Source organism: Rana temporaria, chromosome 7 (genome assembly GCF_905171775.1).
Source record: "Rana temporaria chromosome 7, aRanTem1.1, whole genome shotgun sequence".
NCBI lineage: Eukaryota > Metazoa > Chordata > Amphibia > Anura > Ranidae > Rana > Rana temporaria.
In genome coordinates, this window is record NC_053495.1 from 168699099 (window position 1) to 168718818 (window position 19720).

At 46.7% G+C, this 19720-nt stretch overlaps 1 protein-coding gene across 3 annotated transcripts in view; it reads left to right on the plus strand.

Annotated features, from left to right (window-relative positions):
- Window positions 1-19720, plus strand: part of RABGAP1L (RAB GTPase activating protein 1 like) — a 471992-nt gene that overhangs the window by 57989 nt on the left and 394283 nt on the right. For all 3 annotated transcript variants that reach the window (XM_040360398.1, XM_040360397.1, XM_040360396.1), the window contains exons 5-7: window positions 92-266; window positions 6753-6910; window positions 14295-14405. In XM_040360398.1, the coding sequence (XP_040216332.1) occupies window positions 92-266; window positions 6753-6910; window positions 14295-14405 (444 nt within the window). The remainder of the gene's footprint in view (window positions 1-91; window positions 267-6752; window positions 6911-14294; window positions 14406-19720) is intronic.

The window sequence follows — 19720 nt, forward strand, 5'->3', positions numbered from 1 at the left end:
ATTATATGGATTAAAGGGATAGAGGTGTGATGGGGAACCCAGTAATCAAGCTTGGCACAGCTTAGGGAATTTTAATTGTTTTTTTTTTCAGAATAATGGACCAATCCACAAATTCAGAAATCGCCTCATTCCCAATCTACAAAATTTTGTTCTGTGTGCGAGGGAGAGATGGGACGTCAGAGTGTGACTGCTTCGCGTTCACATCAAGAGAACAGGACACCGATGACTTTCACATCCATGTGTTTAGCTGTGAGATCAAAGAGGCGGTGAGTGCTTCAGTTCCCTGATGTCTACACATCTTGTTGAAAAGATTATTTAAAATTTGAGTGCATGTTAACATGTCTTTTTGTTTGAATAATTTTGCTGATGTTCCTTTTTGTTTTTGCCAATATAAAATGTAATTATAATCTAAATATAAAAATATGAAATCTAACGTCTATATTAGGGTTGTCCCGATACCACTTTTTTAGGACCGAGTACAAGTACCGATACTTTTTTTCATGTACTCGCCCATACCGAATACCGATACTTTTTTAAAATGTCCCCCACAAATGCAGCCATGTCCCCCAAAAATGCAGCCATGTCCTCAAAGAGAAAGCCAAGCCCTCTCCCCCCCCTCACCCCCCCCCCCGCCGCCTAGTTGATAAGATCGCCCGCTCTGAAAAAAAAGTATCGGGCGAAGCATCAGGAGCAGGGCTCAAGTCCTGCGGGAACGCGTGGGAACGGAGTGCCTGCACTTTTTTCACAGCAGGAACGCAGTTCCCTTTGCAGGACTAGAGCAGCCGAGCTGCCCGAGCCAATTCTTCACTAAGTGGCGATGCCCAGCTCGAGTCACTGTCAGGGGTAGGCGAACCTTAATAATCCTTTGTTACTGCCCGCTTCCTGTATATGGATTCATCAGGTAGTGTGCGGATATTCCGCCACTTCCTCGATGCCGCAATGTCTCCTGGGAGCTTTTGTCATTGTTCCCAGGAGACATTGCGGAGGTCTGCCGTGAGTTATCACGGGATTTGAGTGGAGTGGATCTTGGATGGGAGTTCCCACACTTTTTCCCCCAGGACTTGACCCCTGATCAGGAGCATTTGCGCGAGTACAAGTACTCACGCAAATGCTCAGTATCGGTACCGATACTAGTATCGGGATAACCCTAGTCTATATTTTAGCAATTTATTTTCAAAATGGTGAGCCCGATTGAAAAGCAGTCACTTACATAGCCTCAAACACTGTTGAGGTCAACAATGGCTCTGAACTAGCTCAATTCAGTAAAGCCGAACATAGGTGGTTCAAATCTTGGAGGGTTCAGCAGGGACTGGCCAAGATTCGAACCATTTATGAGCAGGTACTCATTGCACCCAAGTTAATGGATTGATCAGCTTGGGAACAACCAGAATATCAAATTTATCATACGATTATTGCCAGCCTCCTGGCAGGGAAGGCGCCCCACACCAATTCCCCCCCCCCCCCCCCCCAACGGAAGAACACAATAGCTCCGCATGTTGGGCTGACAAATCCACCAAAAAGCCCTTCTCAGGATGAAAGTTCGGTCCCACTTTCCAGAATGGGGAGTCATCTGACCTTTTGCGGATTCATAATGCTTGAGTGCAAGAGGTATCATCCCATGGTTACAAGCCTGAGTTTTTTCCCTGCCCTCTCCTCGGTTTCTTACCTCAAACCCTCCCTGCATCTCCTGTCAATTTCAATTGGGCACGCTCTGGATTTCTGGACGAAGGTGTCATAGCGCAAGCTCCTGCGGCAGGACAATTTGGAAATGTGTGCATTTTGCTGTGGGGTTCTGCACTACTAGTTCATGCCCTTTCCATTCGGTCAGTGTTCTGCACCTCGAATGTTCATCAAGGTACTGGCTCCATTATTGGCCCTGTTGTGTTCTCAGGGTTTTATTCATTTTTGGATATTTGTATGCCCTCCTGTTGAGGGAACAATTGGCTAGGGCTCTGGAGGGCAATGTGTCTGACTGTTAAGATATTGCAGAGGTTGTGATGGATACTGAACCCTCAAACTGCCGCTGGTTCCAAATAATTGTTTGGAGTTTCTGGGGCTGCTCTGTGCCAGTTTTCCCTTCCTCAGGGAAAAAATCAGACTAATCAGTCCCAAGTATTTACTCATTCCCAGTGTAGGCAGTTAGCAGTCCACAGTTGGCAGCATCTGGGCCTAGAATAGTGGTTTCTGCACCCAGAGGTGTGTCAGAACCTGTGTCCATTGAAAGGGATGCCAGAATTGAAACTCCTGGCCTCCAGGTTCCGCAACAAACACGAGCGGTTTGTATCCAGTTTCAAGGATTCTCTGGTAGGAGCAGTGTATGTTCTAATGCCTTGTGAGTTGTCCTGTTGGCAGTGCTATAACACAAAGGTTGAAGACTTCCCGTGTCCCTCAGTGGACGATATTTCAAATCCTGCAAATATCCACAGCACTTATTATCAGTAACTTTATGGCGCACACCCTAGTGATCAGATTTAATGAATTTGACTCTTCCTAAACAAAATTAGCTAAGAATATTAATGCAAGCCTTGAATGAGGAAGTCACGCAAGAGGAAATCCTCTTGATACTAAATAGATAAAAACTTGGTTAACCACCTAGACCAAGTGGCCTATCTGCTGCTTATATTCAATAATTCTAATATGTTTTAGTAACCAGTAACAAGTCTATTTGCAGTCCTATTTTGGAGAAATTGCTGAGCACTCAAATGTTTTTTTCAGTTCTAATTTCTGTCAGCTCTAAACCAGATTAGGGTACCTTATTCTCAAAATCATATACAGTATGTTTGTTTAGTAAAGCTAAAAGTGCAAAATGCAGTAATCTTTCCCATCCTTTTAGAATTTGCAGAACTTGCCCCAAACTGTGCTTTCTTCTTAAAACTTTGCCTTCTTGCACTTGACTATTGCATGAGCCCATAAATGTTTAAAACAATTAGGCAAAACCATACCTTGTTTCTCTGAGCTAAACCAGGCACTTCCTGGTTTAGCTCCCGCGGGAGTGGGCGTGTCGCTTTGTCTGCGATCGCCCCAGGCATTCCTGGGAGCCCAGCTGACGCTGCCCAGGAGACGATGCTCTAGCCCACCACAGGCACTCTAGCGTATGTCGTCACACGGGGGCATGTCCTTTTCAGGACGCCGGCCGTTGTGATGGCAACTGTGTAGTGTTGACGGTGCTGCTCGCCGTCGACACTGCACATGCGCGGGATAGAGCGGTGAATGCTGGGATATCAGCATTCGCCGCATCCCGGAAGGATTTGCTTGTGGGCTTCACAGTGGCCGCAAGCAAGATGGACCTGCTCAGGAAAGAATTTTATAAATTACTTTTTAGTGCAGAATGACAAGGCGTAGGGCTAGTAAAATCGTGCACGTGAGTAAACTATTAATGATATACCGAGCGGCAGATGCACATATAAAAAAAAAACAAAGAAATCCCGCGGAACCCCCGCTTTACAGTAGTACTAAAAAGCTGAGATCTTCATTTTTATTTTTTTTCATGGATCTGATCAATTTAAATATAATGCACAATACTGGTAAAAGTTTACTTAAAATGTAATTGTAATGCCTTATATTGCCTCCAGTCTATCATCCTCCATTCTCTGGGTTCAGAAGCTGATCTTCCCTGCACAGTGATTTTTTTTTTTTTTTAAAACGACAAACATGTTATACTTACCTGCTCTGTGAAATAGTTTTGCACAGAGCAGCCCTGATTCTCCTCTTCTGGGGTCCCCCACTGACGCTTCTGGCTTCAGAGCACCCCAATAGCAAGGTACAAAGTATAGTATAGTGTAAAAAAAACAGAGGTTTATTTGCATGTATTTGCAAAGACCTGTGTAAGCTGCAGGCCCCGTCAAGGCACTCCGTGTACTACAGTCCTAACTATGAATTTTAGAGTCTCCTCAATAGGAGCACAGGAGTGCTAATCAATAGATAAGGGGCAGGTAGTCACCTGACCATGCCCCTACCTATAGCTGGTCTAGCAAAAAAGAGCACTGAAAAAACAAAAGAAATGCAAGAGTGGAACCAAACATGCCTACCAAACCAAAACGCCATCAAACTAAAGGCGGACCACATCTAACTGGGTCAGCTAGTCAAAAAATGACAATGCATAATTAACGGTCGGTGGTAGATCTATGGAGGCACTTTATTCCACTCCTGAAACGCATCTCCATCCCTGGATAGTGTAAAAAAAGGGGGGATAAGGTTGGGACTTTACATGAGGCATATGATAGAACTACCACAGGCCTCCATCCCTGTATTTAATGTCCCAAAACCTCCCCCCCTTCTATCCAAAGTATAGTATAGAGTGCCCCTATAGCAAGGTTAAAAAAAAATAAAAAAAACTTCTGACATTAGAACCACTCATTTCATGCCCAGGACTACCTGTCCCATTAGACATTGCTCCTTTCATATTCTCTTGATCCCTCATGTTCTCAGGCACTTATTGACATCTATGTATGGTGTACTAATCTGTATCTGTGCTGCACTGTGTCTGACATTTATGGATGGTGTACTGAGCTGTATGTGTGCTGCACTGTATTTCCTGATATGTAAACAAATAATGCATTCTGTATGCAGGTCAACTAATTGGCTGGCCGATTAATCCATTATGAAAATAGTTGACAACTATTTTCATAATCGATTGGTTATTTTGGCCCTAAAATCTCTTAATGCCACTCGGGGGTCACCAGAGCTAGTTTTCCCATGTTTTGTTTCTTTGTCTGAATTTCTCACTTCCTGTTTCTCCTCAGTAAGCTTGCCCCCATCATCTGGCTGGGGGTTAGTCAGCCAGAACAGCTTACTGAGGAGAAACAGGAAGTGAGAAATTCAGACAAAGAAAAAAAAAACATTTAGAAGGGAAATTGAAGGAAAAGGTAAGTGAACGAACAATGCACTAGCTTAAAGGAACCTATTTAGAAAATAAAAATCGAACCTTTACAACACCTTTAAGTCAGACAGGGCAGTGATCAAATGCAGGCTTGAGGCTTAATTTACAAAGGGGAGTTCCAGACTTTTTTTTAATGTTTATTTAAAGTCGGCAGCTACAAAAAGTGTAGCTGCTGGCTTTTAATAAACATACTTACCTGTTCCATGGTCCAGCGACGTGCCGCCGGGAGCTTCGTTCCGCCCCTCGCCTTCACCTCCAGCGCCTCCATTGCAACTGTGGCACCCGGTCGTGACGGCTTTCGGCTTCACGGCCGGGCACTCACTGCGCATGCGCGAATGGCGCAGCGCTCCCTGAGTGGACAGGCAATCGCCTGGGACCTGTCGCGTGTCCCAGGTGATCGCCTACAGGGAGGGGCCACTAAAAGGCGATATGACGTATCGCCTTAGTGGTACCTGGGCGGAAGGAGGAAGTGGGACAGGAAGTCCCACTACTACTGAAGGCCCCCCCCCCCCTTCCCCCAAGAAAATTACATGCCAAATGTGGCATGTAAGGGGGCAAGCAGTGGATTAAGCGGAAGTTCCACTTTTGGGTGGAACTCCGCTTTAAAGGAACCTATTTAGAAAATATAAAAAACAAACCTTTACAACCCCTTTAATTATCTGATGATCAGTGACCACTCTCATTGGTTCCTAATTGTTTCTGGGACAAACAATTCAGTGAAGACAGCTGGGCAACTAACAGCTGCACAGTGTCAGCTGCTTCCTTTTAAAAGGGAAGGAAGAGTAGATTATAGTAAATACAAAGGCAAAACCTTTTACAATTTTGGATAGAAGGGATTTATAACCTTAGTCAGGTTTTTCTTCTCTCTTTTTATTATTTTTTTACCATTTTTGTATGCTATTGGGGAGTTTTCTCTTCACGTCCTGTCCCATAGTCGAAACAGGAAGTGAGAGGAAATCCCTCCAAAGTGAGGGAATCCTTAGTTTACTAGTTCTAGTGTCCCCTTTTGGAAGATTCCCCTCTATTACTGCTCTATAACAACCCAAAATTTGTTATTATTTATTATAATTTTTTTTTTTTTCAGTTTTACTCTTGTTGATAGCGGAAAAGGAGGGGGGATCGCTCTAATGGGAGCACACAGCAATAAAAACTTGAGATGTTCTCTCCACTCTATCCAAAAAAAGCCTCGGATTATAGGTGGATGCCGCATCGGTCAGATGTTGCATCTGTCCTCTGCCGGTTCTAATGCCGCATACACACAAACCTTTATTCATATCATGAAAAAAACAACGTTTTTCTCAATGTGATTTGTCGTGATTCCTCTCAAGCCTGCCTTGCATACACAAGTGGTTAAAAAGGAAAAAAAATAAATGTTTTACATATTTTCACCTGTCAGTATCCCTGATGACCGCCACACCAGTTATATGATGATTTTGAGCTTATATTAAAGCTTACCTGCAGGTAAAATGAATATCTCCTTAATGTGCTCAGTTTAGGAGATATCCTAACGATCAGTAGCCGGTGACATCACTGGCGCATCAGCTCTGCAGGAACAGCATACTAGTGCTGTTCTTTCAGAGCTGTGTGCCGTGGCCGAGACTTCCACGTGGCTCGGCCATTCAAGCAGCCGCAGCCACAGCCGCAGCCTGGGAATCCGGAAGGAAGACCGAGTGAACGTGCAAGACTCAGCAGTGGTGACAGCATGCTGCTGGAGCGCTTTGTTTCAAGGCAGATTATTAATAATGTGCTAGTATGCAGTGCATACTAGCATATTATGATATTGCTTTGCAGATGGAAACATATCCCCCCCAAGAGTTTGCTACCACTGGACTTTTTCTGGATGATAAATTATGTTCTCTTCTGGTCTCTCTAGGTGAGCAGAATATTATACAGCTTTTACACAGCTTTCAAGCGGTCATGTAAACAGACATCAGACGTAAAGGATTCCACGCTCCCCACCCCAGACAGTGATGTGTTCACCTTCATGGTGTCTCTAGAGGTGAAGGAAGATGATGGCAAAGGCAATTTCAGGTAACATTCTGCTTCAATAACAACTCTTTCATGTTAACGTATAAGCTGGATATCATTTAAAGCTGAACTCCAGGCAAACCACTGCATATATATATATTGTGACTAGGGTTGTCCCGATACCGATACCAAGCATTTGCCCAAGTACTTGTACTCGGGCAAATGCTCCCCATGCTTCACCCGATACTTGTACTGTCAGCGGTGATCAGTGCATGGGTTAGTTACAAGCACCGATCACCGCTGTATAGATGTAAATGTAATTAATACGCTTCTCCCCCCCCCCCCCCCCCCCCAACTTTCAGCTGCTTTAAAATCAGCGGTGATCGGTGCTTGCAACTCCCCCACACACGATCACCGCTGACTGTCCCGTGTCCTCCTCCAGCCCCCCTCCGTTTTTCTGCAGTCTCCCTCCGTGTCCCCACGCGTTTCTCTCTCCCTCCACTGACACGGTGCCCCCCCCCCCCCCCCTAAAAAAAAAGAAAGCATTATAAATAAAAAAAAAAAAAAAAAAAAAAAATACTGACACATGTGCCGCTGTCACATGAGATTAAAAAAAAAAGTATTAGTATTCGTATCGGCGAGTACTTGGAAAAAAAGTATCGGTACTCGGTCTTAAAAAAGTGGTATTGGGACAACCCTAATTGTGACCCTGGTGGTAAAGTTTGACCCAAAACCTATAACTGTTAAAGACCAAGTTTAACCTAAATTACAAACATAGAAATCGGCACAAGGGACCCAACTTCCATTTAGTAGGATGTGTCCCTTGTGATGATTCTTCTTGGATTAGGAGAAATTTCAGCACACGGACGCGTCGATACTAAGGTTATGTTCACATTACAATGCAACAGTTGTTGCGCAGTGCTCATGATTGCAGTGCTGATGTGGTGATCTTGGCGCATTGCACTTTTTTTTTTTCCTTAAGGCCCCTTTCAGACGTACGGACCGTATGTCCACTTTTTCATCCATCCGTTTGCAGATGAAAAAGGGACATACATTGGTCCCTATGAGATTGCAGGTGTTAGCGAAAAAACATCCGCTGACACCCGTAATCACTCGCCTCCGCAAAGATCCGATTTTGCAGACGGAAGAATGTCCTATTCTTTCTTCCGTCTGCTCTGCTCTCCCATAGGGGAGAGCAGAGAAAAGACAGGGCGGTCCCTGCACAGTGTGCGGAGACCGCCCTGTCATCCGACGGCTCAGCAGGGATATACGGAGCGATCCCCGCTGAGCTTACGGATACACGGAGGCGGATCATTACTGATCTGCCCCGTGTGAAAGGGCCCTAACTGAAATATCAGGGCTCTGTTTCATAAAGTTCAATTGACGTTCGCTAGATGTGGATTACCTTACCACTGCACACACCGCCAACACACCACCGCAACCTAGTGATGTGAACCGGGCTGTTAAAGCGGGGGTTCACCCTATCGACGGGAAAAAAACATTTTTTTTTTTCTTTTACCTTAAAATCAGGCATTGTAGCGCGAGCTACAGTATGCCTGTCCCGTTTTTTTTAGCCCCATACTCACCTTGTAGTCGTCCATCGAAGATACCGGGGAATGGGCGTGCCTATGGAGACGGAGGATGATTGACGGCCGGCTCTGGCGCGTCACGTTTCTCCGGAAATAGCCGAAATAGGCTTGGTCTTCATGACGCGTGCGCTTAGCCTGTGCGCAGGCGCCGTGAAGAGCCGAGACCTACTCCGGCTGTCTTCGGAGAGAGTGACGTGCCAGGGCCGGCCGTCAATCATCCTCCCTCTCCATAGGCACGCCCATTCCCCGCGGGAGCCGAAATCTACGATGGACGACTACAAGGTGAGTACGGGGTTAAAAAAATCGGGACAGGCATACTGTAGCTCGCGCTACAATGCCTGTCTCGATGGTAAAATGTGTCGGGGGGGGGGGGGGGGTGAACTACCGCTTTAAGGAGACCAGGCATTTTGCCTTGCCATATGGTGGGACTGCATTGAAATAGCTGCCCAACGCAGTCCCACCGCATCTGGTGTGAATAGAACCTTGACGTAAGTTATGTGCTGACGTTCAAACTTTAGGCTTTAAAGAAGTGACTGAATCTCCTTTCTTTCTCTCTCACATGTGTGATTTGAACACTGTTTACATATGCAGCCGCTTTTAAAAAATAAATAAAACATTTATTTATTTTTTACATTGTCCCTTATAAAATAAAAAAATCTGATCACTTTTATTGCTGCCACAGTGGTGTAGTGGTTCGCACTTTCACCTAGCAGCAAAAAAGGGTCGCTGGTTCAAATCCCAATTACGACACTACCTGCCTGGAGTTTGCATGTTCTCCCTGTGCCTGAGTGGGTTTCCTCCGGGTACCTCCCACACTCCAAAGACATGCTGTTGGGTTAATTGGATCCTGTCTAAATTGTCCTGCGTATGTATGAATGTTAATTAGGGTCCTTAGATTGTAAGCTCATTGAGGGTGGGGACTGATGTGAATGTACAATGTATATGTAACGCGCTGCATAAATTGACTGCGCTATACAAGTACCTGAAAAAAAATAAAAAATGTTAACATCCCTTGTGACAGTAATAGGCAGTGACAGGTACTCTTTATGGAGGGATCGGGGGTCTAAAAGACCACAAATCCCTCCTTTTGCACTTAAAAGTCTTGAGATCGCCAAAAACTTTGATTCTGAATACTGTCATTTTTTTTCAAATCTGCACCATTGGCAGCCGAGTAAACCGGACGTGACGTCTTGATTTCTGGGATTTTACATCGGACACCCGATCTGAGCCGACAGCGGCTCTGCAACGTCAGCCGACAGCGGCTCTGCAACGTCATCCGACAGCGGCTCTGCAACGTCATCCGACAGCGGCTCTGCAACGTCAGCCGACAGCGGACTTAAGCTCGCTGTCTGCTGAAAACAGGTCACAGGAGTGCAAAACGGACGGCACTCCTGTGATCCATAGAAGTACAGCCAAACAAGCTTTAGCAGTACTTCTCCTTTTAGTCTGCGTAATAGAATGAGCTGTTAATGGAGATGGCTTTAAATTCCAGCTCACTGTATTGAGTAATTCAATGTATGAATGTCTCTTCTTATTCACTGTGTTTCCTGAAGAGTGCTGTGTAATGACTGTAATGTCTGACTTTGTTGTTATACTTTATCATTACTGGGTACTTTTCTGCTTCTGAAACTGAGCTGGAAAAGCCATTCTGTCAGTGAGACGGCGCAATCTTTTTCTATCTGGCTTGCCGAAGCTGTGCCTTAATCGACATGCTAATGTCACAATGGCAGATTACAATGGCTGTCATCTCAGCATTCACCGGCCCGGGTGGAAAATTGCAGTTTCTGCTCTCGCATAAAAATGTTGTGAATGGCTTTAAAAATAAATTATTCAGAAAGGATCTTTTATTTGCCACTTATTTGTGTATTAAGGATAAGCAGCTGTATTCACATTGCAGCATGTTTCCTTGTTTCTGCGCTTCGCTGTCAAATTGCACTTCAATGTGGGAATGTGAGAATGAGCTCTTTACAAAGAGGATTATAAAAGCACATTGTGCCTCTTTCTGAAATTAATAGAAAACAGCGTACCAGCGAGAATCCAGACATCTGCCAGGGCCCACTTCTTGTACACAAGCCTCTTCTTAAAGGCGCAGTGACTCAACAAATGAGACAGGTTTTGTCACATCTTTGGTGTACTTTCAATTGTCCCTCCTGAAATCTCAGGGTAGAAAGGCACATGGCATTGCAAACTCTAAGGCCCCATTCACACCTGAGAATAGCGTTTTCATGAATTTACCGCGATTTTGCCACGATTTTTGCTGTTTTTTTTTTTACCGTGTTTTTGCTGCCTCTCCACCTCATCCAATCAGAGAACATTTTGCATTCACTGAGAAAAATGCAAGGCATTCTTGGAATGGCTCCCCTGTCAAGTGAGCGACCCACTGTGGTTACTATGCAGCATGGCAGACACAGGACCTAGAAGACGGTGAGGATCACTATAGTAGGGGCAGGTATGGAATATGTATACTTTGGTCCAGGCTGGATCAATCTATGCCAAAAAAAAAAAACTCTGGAATTCATGTCTAATAGCCAGATTCATAGACCGTTACGCCGGCGTATCAGTAGATACGCCATAGTAACTCTGAATATACACCGTCGTAAATTTTAGCGTATTCTGGAAACCAGATACGCTTAAATTGGGCTAAGATACGAGCGGCGTAAGTCTCCTACGCCGTCGTGTCTTAGGGTGCATGTTTACGCTGGCCGCTAGGTGGCGGTTTCGTTGAGTTTGGCGTAGAATATGCAAATGACTAGATACACCGATTCAGGAACGTACGTGCGCCCGTCGCAATTAGTTATTTTTTTCACAATCCAGGTTTTGTTGGTAGAAAATTAAAACACATGGATAACAAAAGTCTGAATCATATGCACAATAAACACATACAACATTTTTGAATAGGAAAATATAGACACATAGCCTACAACAGCCCTCAAAATTTCCACTCGCCTACTAGCATTTGGCGAGTGGATTTAAGCTGGGGGCGAGTGATGACAGGGCTGCATGACCAATCTCCCTCCAATCTGTGCCTACACTTAGAGTCCCGATGAGATTGGCGGCCGAAGAGGAAAGGTGCATGCTCGGGAAAAGTAGTCTGGTGAGCCGCGCACAGGCAGAGCAGTACACAGGTGCTCTCCTTACAATTCTCATTAAGCCATGGGACCCAACAGTATGACCTCTCTGAGCCTGCCCCCTCCCCCGACCAATGTAGCTGGAGAGCAGAAAGTAATGAGTGAGGTGGAGGATTGCAAAAATTACCACTCCGGTGCAGCGCCCACTGAAAGTTGCCCTGACATGAGAACGGCAGCCTTCTAGTTTGTGCAGTTTTCTTCTCCTTGTGCTCTATGTAAGTTTAGCCTGAGCTCTGTGAACAGACTGGTCTCAATGTGTGCTGTGCGCTGTCAGTGTGCGCTGTGCTATGGTGTCAATGGCTGTGCAGTTGTGTGGATCTCAGCGCTGGATTGTACTCCCTCCCGCCGTGCTGCAGCTCCTCTCTGCCAGCCTGAATAAAAGGGGGAAGTGGGGACATGCAAGCGTGGAGCCGCACACACAGGCTCCTGATGATGAGATGAATGGGAGAGAGAGAGGATGGATGGGAGTTGCAGAGGAGACAGCAAGAGAATGGGGAAGAGACCCAGTTCTAGTGCCCTGTCCCTCTGGTCTGCCCCCAGTGCCCTGTCCCTCTGGTCTGCCCCCAGTGCCCTGTCCCTCTGGTCTGCCCCCAGTGCCCTGTCCCTCTGGTCTGCCCCCAGTGCCCTGTCCCTCTGGTCTGCCCCCAGTGCCCTGTCCCATTTTGTTAAAGTTGTTCTTGGTAATATTTAATTTTGTAACTTGATTCTGCATAAAACATTGTCATTCCATGAGATAATCTACAAGGGCGTGTTTACGGGTGAAATTAGGTGCAGGGCAGTGTATGAAATAGGTGGGGTAACTGGTGGCGAGTAACTCTTGAGGCCTGGCTAGTAGCTCAGGACTTGAAATTTTGAGCCCTGGCCTACAATGATGTTAGGTAACCATCGGACATTTGTTTCACAAACATAGATAAAATGAATGTCCTAATAAAGAAATTGAGAGAAAATAAGAATGTGAGAAGAAGGGAGGGGAGAGAGAGGATGGGATTGGGGAGGAGGGGGGAGGTGTGCAAGCATAACCATCATCCTAGACCCCAACTGTAAGGGGGGACCCCGCAATTAGTTACGCCGTTTACGTAAGAGATACGCCGGCCTAAAGATAAAGCTGCTCCCTAGGTGGCGCAGCACATGCAAGGTATGGACGTCGGAACAGGCCTATCTTTTTACGTTGTTTGCTTAAGTCATACACGAATAGGGCTGTGCGTAAGTTACATCACATGTAGGCAGTGTTCGACGTATCTTGAGGCATTCTATCCGATAAGCGCCGTTCGTAAAAAACGTCAATCACGTCGGGTCACCAGTCATTAACATAAAACACGCCCCCCTGTTCCACATTTGAATTAGGCGCACTTAGGCCGGCCCTTTTACGATACGCCGCAGTAACTTAGGAGGCAAGTGCTTTGTGAATACAGCACTTGCCTCTCTGACTTACGGCGACGTAGCATATATGCGATGCGCTACGCCGCCTCAACATTAAGCCGGTCTATATGAATCTGGACATAAATCTGTATGGATGGCCGCACTCTGGTAAATACCAACTTTATTTTAATCTGTTTAAAATGACATCCACCGTGCAGCAAGAGAAAGGAGACTGCTAATGTTTAACGCTTTGTAGCGCTTAGTCATAACATTTCCAACCCTTAGACCCGAGTCACACAGGGGCGGCACGACTTTGGGGGCGACTCAGCAAGGCGATCTCAAGACGACTTCAGAGGCGATTTGCAAAATGACTTCTGTATTGAAGTCAATGCAAGTCACCCCCAAAGTCGTACAGGAACCTTTTTCTAAGTCGGAGCGACTTGTGTCGCTCTTAGAACGGTTCCATTGAACAGATTGGGATGCGACTTGTCAGGCGGCTGAGTCGCACCTGTGTAAACCGGCTCTTAAGTTAAAATAGTTTTAAATGAAATATCTCCTCCAAACATGCTAGGAACACCTTGGTAGTTTCTTTGCTTCGATAGAACTGTAGGTACTGTGGGCCATATTCTCAAATAATTTACTCCAGCGTATCAGCAGATACGCCGACGTAAGTCCGATCCTATGTTTAAGCGTATTCTCAAACTGAGATACACTTAAACATGCCTAAGATACGACGGCCTGCACCGTTGTATCTTAGGCTGCAATATTTACGCTGACCGCTAGGTGGCGGTCAGCGTAGAATATGCAAATGACTAGTCACGCCAATTCTCTAACGTACGCTTGCCCGCCGTAGTGTTTTAACGTCGTTTCTGTAAGCGATACGCCGCGTAAAGATAAACATGCCCCCTAGGTGGCGTACTCAATGTTAAGTATGGCAGTCGATCCCGTGTCGAAATTTGAAAATTTAACGTCGTTTGCGTAAGTCGTCCGTGAATGGCGCTGGACGCCATTTACGTTACAGTCAAAACAAATGACGTCCGTGAGACGTCATTTAGCGCAATGCACGTCGGGTAATTTACCCGACGGAGCATGCGCATTACGATCGGCGCGGGAGCGCGCCTAATTTAAATGATCCACGCCCCCTACCAGGATCATTTGAATTAGGAGGGCTTGCGCGGGTGGACTTTACGCGACGCCGCCGCAAGTTTACAGGTAAGTGGTTTGGGAATCAGGCACTTGCCACTTAAACTTGCGGCGGCGTAACGTAAAGGACATACGTTCCGCCGCCTCAGATCTTTAAGAATATGCCCCTGAATGTTTAAAATTAGTTGTTTTAATAATGTTTTTTTTTTTTTTTCTTGCTTTCTTTAGTCCTGTACCCAAAGATCGAGATAAGCTGTTCTTCAAACTCAGACAGGGAACAGAGAAGAAAGTGGTCATCACAGTCCAGCAGATGTCAAACAAGGAGCTGGTGGTGGAGAGGTAAGGAGAGTGTCGCTGCCATGTGTTTTTACTTTTCATGCGTTTCATTGGAGAAATCAAATTGCTTTAAAGTGGTTGTAAACCTCAGACATGAAATATGAACAAGGCATACCCCTCTATAGTGTATAATTGATTCATATAAGAGCACTGATTGTTATTTCTGTCTGCTGCTTTGCTTCTCTGTCTGCTTGGATCGCTTCTGACAAGTTTCCCTGACACCAAGAGAAAAATTGTGACAGGGGAGGGACCTCCAGCTGATTGACAGCCTCTGTTCCTGTGTGGTGGGTAGGGGGTGTCCCTTCCATCCAATCAGCTCTCAGAACTCTCCTCACTGAGCTCTGCAGAGTATAACTTTAGCGCTTCACCCACTTGGCTCAGAAAAGCTTAAAGCGGATGTTCCACCTCAAAAAAATATTAAAAGCCAGCAGCTACAAATACTGCAGCTGCTGACTTTTAATATAAGGACACTTGCCTGTCCTGGAGTCCAGCGCCGTCCGCAGCAGAGCACGAGCGATTGCTCGTCTCTCTGCTGCTCCCCCCTCCATCCACGCTGAGGGAACCAGGAAGTGAAGCGCTGCGGCTTCACTGCCCGGTTCCCTACGGCGCATGCGCGAGTCGCGCCGTGCCCGCCGATTGCCTCCCGCTGTGTGCTGGGAGCCGAGTGTTCCCAGCACACAACGGGGGGGCGACGGGATGTGACGCAATGCCTGTCTTTTGCCCGTGAATGCTGGGCCGGAAGTGGGTGCAAATCCCGATCAGCGGGACTTCACTTTAGGGTGGAGAACCACTTTAAAGGGGTTGTAAAGGTACAATTTTTTTTCCCCTAAATAGCTTCCTTTACCTTAGTGCAGTCCTCCCTCACTTACCTCATCCTTCCATTTTGCTTTTAAATGTCCTTATTTCTTCTGAGAAATCCTCACTTCCTGTTCTTCTGTCTGTAACTCACCACAGTAATGCAAGGCTTTCTCCCTGGTGTGGAGTGTCGTGCTCGCCCCCTCCCTTGGACTACAGGAAAGTCAGGAAGCTCTCTATGTTGCAGACAGAGAAAGGAGCTGTGTGTTAGTGGGTGTCCTGACTCTCCTGTAGTCCAAGGGAGGGGGCAAGCACGACACTCCACACCAGGAAGAAAGCCTTGCATTACTGTGTGGAGTTACAGACAGAAGAACAGGAAGTGAGGATTTCTCAGAAGAAATAAGGACATTTAAAAGAAAAATGAAAGGATGAGGTACGTGAAGGAGAACTGCACTAAGGTAAAGGAAGCTATTTAGGAAAAAAAAATTGTACCTTTACAACCCCTTTAATATATATTGGGGTTTGAGTGGATGTAGAGAAGAGAAGACTGCAGATAAATAGGCACAGGAGGATTTGTTTAATCTCTGTGCATCACCTAAGGCCAGTTACTTCACTGGGAATATATAAAGGTTTACAACCACTTTAACCACTTCAGCCACAGACCATTTCGCTGGTCAAAGACCGAGCCACTTTCTTTATCGTACATCACGGGACACAGAGCGGCATTCATTACTATATGGGTTATATGGAGTACCTTCAGGTGTAGACACTGGCAATCTCAAACAGGAAATGCCCCTCCCTATATAACCCCCTCCCATAGGAGGAGTACCTCAGTTTTTCCGCCAGTGTCTTAGGTGTTAGTCATGGTTTAGCTTGCCTCCACATCCTTGGGATTAGGTGAGCTAACCGGTTCTGTCCAAAAAAGCCTCAGCGCTAAAGTGGTCAGTAACCGGACCCCAAACCCTTGGGGTATAGCCCATAATGCTTTTCTTTTTAGAGAGCTGGACCCTGGGCCCAGAACTTAGAAACCTTTGGGTGCCTAATGTTTCTGTTGCCAGAGTGCTATATGGGCCCAGGACAGTGGATCCTTCATAGGAACCCAGGGCCTGAAGGTCTAGACATCCCCACCGAGATGGGGGAAGATTGGGCCTCTTGCTTGGCAAAGTCCTGCGGCATGGAGCAGGTAAGTGAGGGGAAAACTTGCGGAACTTGGTTCTTAGCAGGTTTTTTCTGGGGGGTCACAGGGGACATGCCTAAAGTTATGCACTGCATCTGGCAAACTAGTCACATATCATAAAGATAGGATGGCTCTATATGTATTATTCCCCATAAGATGTGACCTCCCTTGTAGTGTTGGAAAAGCATTGAGTGGGGCCTGTGTTATATAAAAATATATGTGTGTGTCAGAGAGCTGTGCTTACCTGCAAGCCTCCAGGCGATGCTCCATTCAGTCTTCCTCCTCACGGCCTGCAAAGCAGGCAAAACGCTGACCTCCTCATGGCTGCAGTTTGCTGGAGCAGAGAGGTCCCTTCCTCCCAACCCCACCCCCCCCCTGTCGGGAGGGGCATTTCCTGTTTGAGATTGCTGGGGGGGAAGGGCGGGTCAGTGGCTTAAGGAAGGGGCGGCCCTTCCTTGTTTGTTCCATATAGCTCATTCAATACTTTGGAACTGAGGAGGAAAGACCAGAACGGCAAGCACGGGGCGCCGAGGACACACAGTGGCCAGAAAGAATATTGCAGTCTTCAGAAAGACTGTTTTCAAGCCTAGGAATAGGCTGTTTCTTTTCCATCTCATAGTTTTTCTTGCAATACTACTCAGGGGGACAGAATGTTTTTTCTTTCCTAGATTTGAAAAAAAAAAAAAAAAAAAAAAAAGATTTTTTTTTGAAAAAAAAAAAAAAAAAAAGAGAAGTGTCATCTAGGGGAGAGGAAGCATTTTTTATCCCCCAAACAGGTGTTTGGGCATTTAACTATTTATAAGTCCCAGGTACCAATAAGTAGCAGGTGTACCTCGGTATTGTACCATGGCATCAAAAAACAAGGGTACAAGAGGTGGGGATTCCCCCAGAGAGTCTGAGGTCTCGGACAATGCTATGCCGCTGCTTTCCCCACAGGGAGCCTTGGGGCCATCGGGATCTGGGGCTGGAGCTGACGCGGGTCAGTCCAACCCTAAGATGGTCACGGAGGAGGTATTACTCACCTCTTTAAAAGAGATGCAGAAAAGCATGGGTAAAATGATAGCCGCAGCTATGCGGGGCAGTAAGCGGAATAGATCTCCGTCGCCCGAGCGCGGACCCTCAGAAGAGGAGGTCCTTTCCTCAGGGGAATTGGACGACCTCTTGGACAAGGACCAAGTAGGTTCAGGGATCGAAGATCCGGATACAGAGGAGTCTGGGGCAGTCTCCCTGAGGGAGAGCTGGTGGATTCAAGGATTGTCGGACTTGGTCCATAGGGCATTCAACTTGCCAGTACCAGATCTCCAGGTATCGACGGTTTCAGCTTTGGGTTCACTGAGGGCGCCTCAAAGCAATGCTGTGTTTCCGATCCATCCTCTATTAGAGGGAGTTTTGTTCCAAGATTGGAACAAGCCAGATAAGATCTTCTTACCACCTAAGAAGTTCTCTGTCCTATATCCTATGGAAGAAAAATTTTCCAAAAGATGGGCTACTCCTGCAGTGGACGCAGCCATCTCATGTGTTAACAAATCGTTAACATGCCCTGTAGAAAACATACAGGTGTTCAAGGATCCAGTTGATAAGCGCTTGGAAGCACTACTTAAGAACTCCTTCACTACTGCAGGGGCAGTAGTACAGCCAGCTGTGGCTGCGATTGGGGTCGCTCAAGCATTATCGGATCAATTTAAGCAGATGCTTAAACTTATTCCTGCCCAGCAGGCAGAAGAATTTTCGGATGTCCCTAAGGCCATATGTTTTACGGTAGACGCAATCAAGGATTCTATCCAGCAAGCGTCACGTTTATCGTTATCCCTTATCCATATGAGAAGACTCTTATGGTTAAAAAGCTGGGAGGCTGAGCCCCCATGCAAGAAGCTCCTGGTAGGGTTCCCCTTCCATGGAGGACGACTCTTCGGAGAAGACCTAGATAAATACATTCAGACCATTTCAAACGGCAAGAGTACTCTCTTGCCAACTAAGAAGAAGGTTCAGGGGCCTGCGTTTAAACGACAGTATTCCCCTGGGCAGGGGCCCTCTAATGCCAAGCAGTATCGACGGCCTCCTGCAAAAGCAAACTTCGGCTTCAACAGCAAATCACAAGGACAGGCTGTTAGAGGCAAAAGGCAGTGGTTTCGCAAACCAGCAAAACCAGCCCCCAAGCCAACCTTATGAAGGGGCGCCCCCACCCACGAAGGTGGGGGGAAGGCTGCGACTCTTTTCAGAGATTTGGGAAGCCAGCATTCCCGACGAGTGGGTACGGTCTTCCGTGGCCACAGGCTACAAATTCGATTTCCTAAGGTTTCCTCCTCCTCATTTCCAGGAGTCGAGGATTCCAAACGATCCGCCTCGGATTCCGGCCAGCCTGGAACAGGGGCTGGGTTTCTACTCCAACCTATTCATCATCCCCAATGGAGATGTCAGGCCAATTTTGGACCTAAAGATGGTAAATGCATATCTAAAGATCCGCTCATTTCGGATGGAATCCGTGCGGTCAGCAGCTGCCACACTCCAGAAGGACGACTTCATGGCGTCCATAGACATAAAGGATGCCTACCTTCATGTTCCAATTTATCAGCCACATCAAAGATATCTACGCTTCATGGTGGCTTCGCGTCACTTCCAATTCGTGGCGCTTCCCTTCGGGTTGGCTACGGCCCCCCGGGTGTTCACGAAGGTCCTAGCTCCGATCCTAGCCAAGCTAAGGATCCAAGGGGTCACGATCCTAGCATACCTGGACGACCTCCTAGTCATAGACCACTCGTCTCCCGGCTTGGAGCGAGCAGTGGCCCTCACGGTCCAATACCTCGAGAGGTTCGGCTGGGTCCTAAATCGAGAAAAGTCAGCTTTCCAGCCCACAAGGCAGTTGGAATATCTCGGCATGAGATTAGACACAGAACAACAAGGAGTGTTCCTACCTCTGAGGAAGGTAAAAGCCATCAAGGAATTAATCCTACTGGTTCTAAGCAAGAAAGAACCGACTATTCGCCTATGTATGAGGTTACTAGGCAAGATGGTGGCCACATTCGAGGCGGTACCATACGCCCAGAGCCACACTCGCATCCTACAGGCAGCCATCCTGTCAGCATGGAGCAGAAGGCCACAGGCCTTGGATATCCCGTTGCCGCTCTCATCAAGAGTCCGACAAAGTCTGTGTTGGTGGTTAGACCCTCAGAATCTACTGAAAGGGAAGTCTTTCAGCCCAGTGGCTTGGAAGATAGTGACCACAGACGCCAGCCTGACGGGCTGGGGAGCAATTTTGGATGGTTGCACTCGCCAAGGTACTTGGGCAAAGCCAGAGAAGCAGTTGCCCATCAACATCTTGGAGCTCAGAGCTGCTCGACTAGCCCTC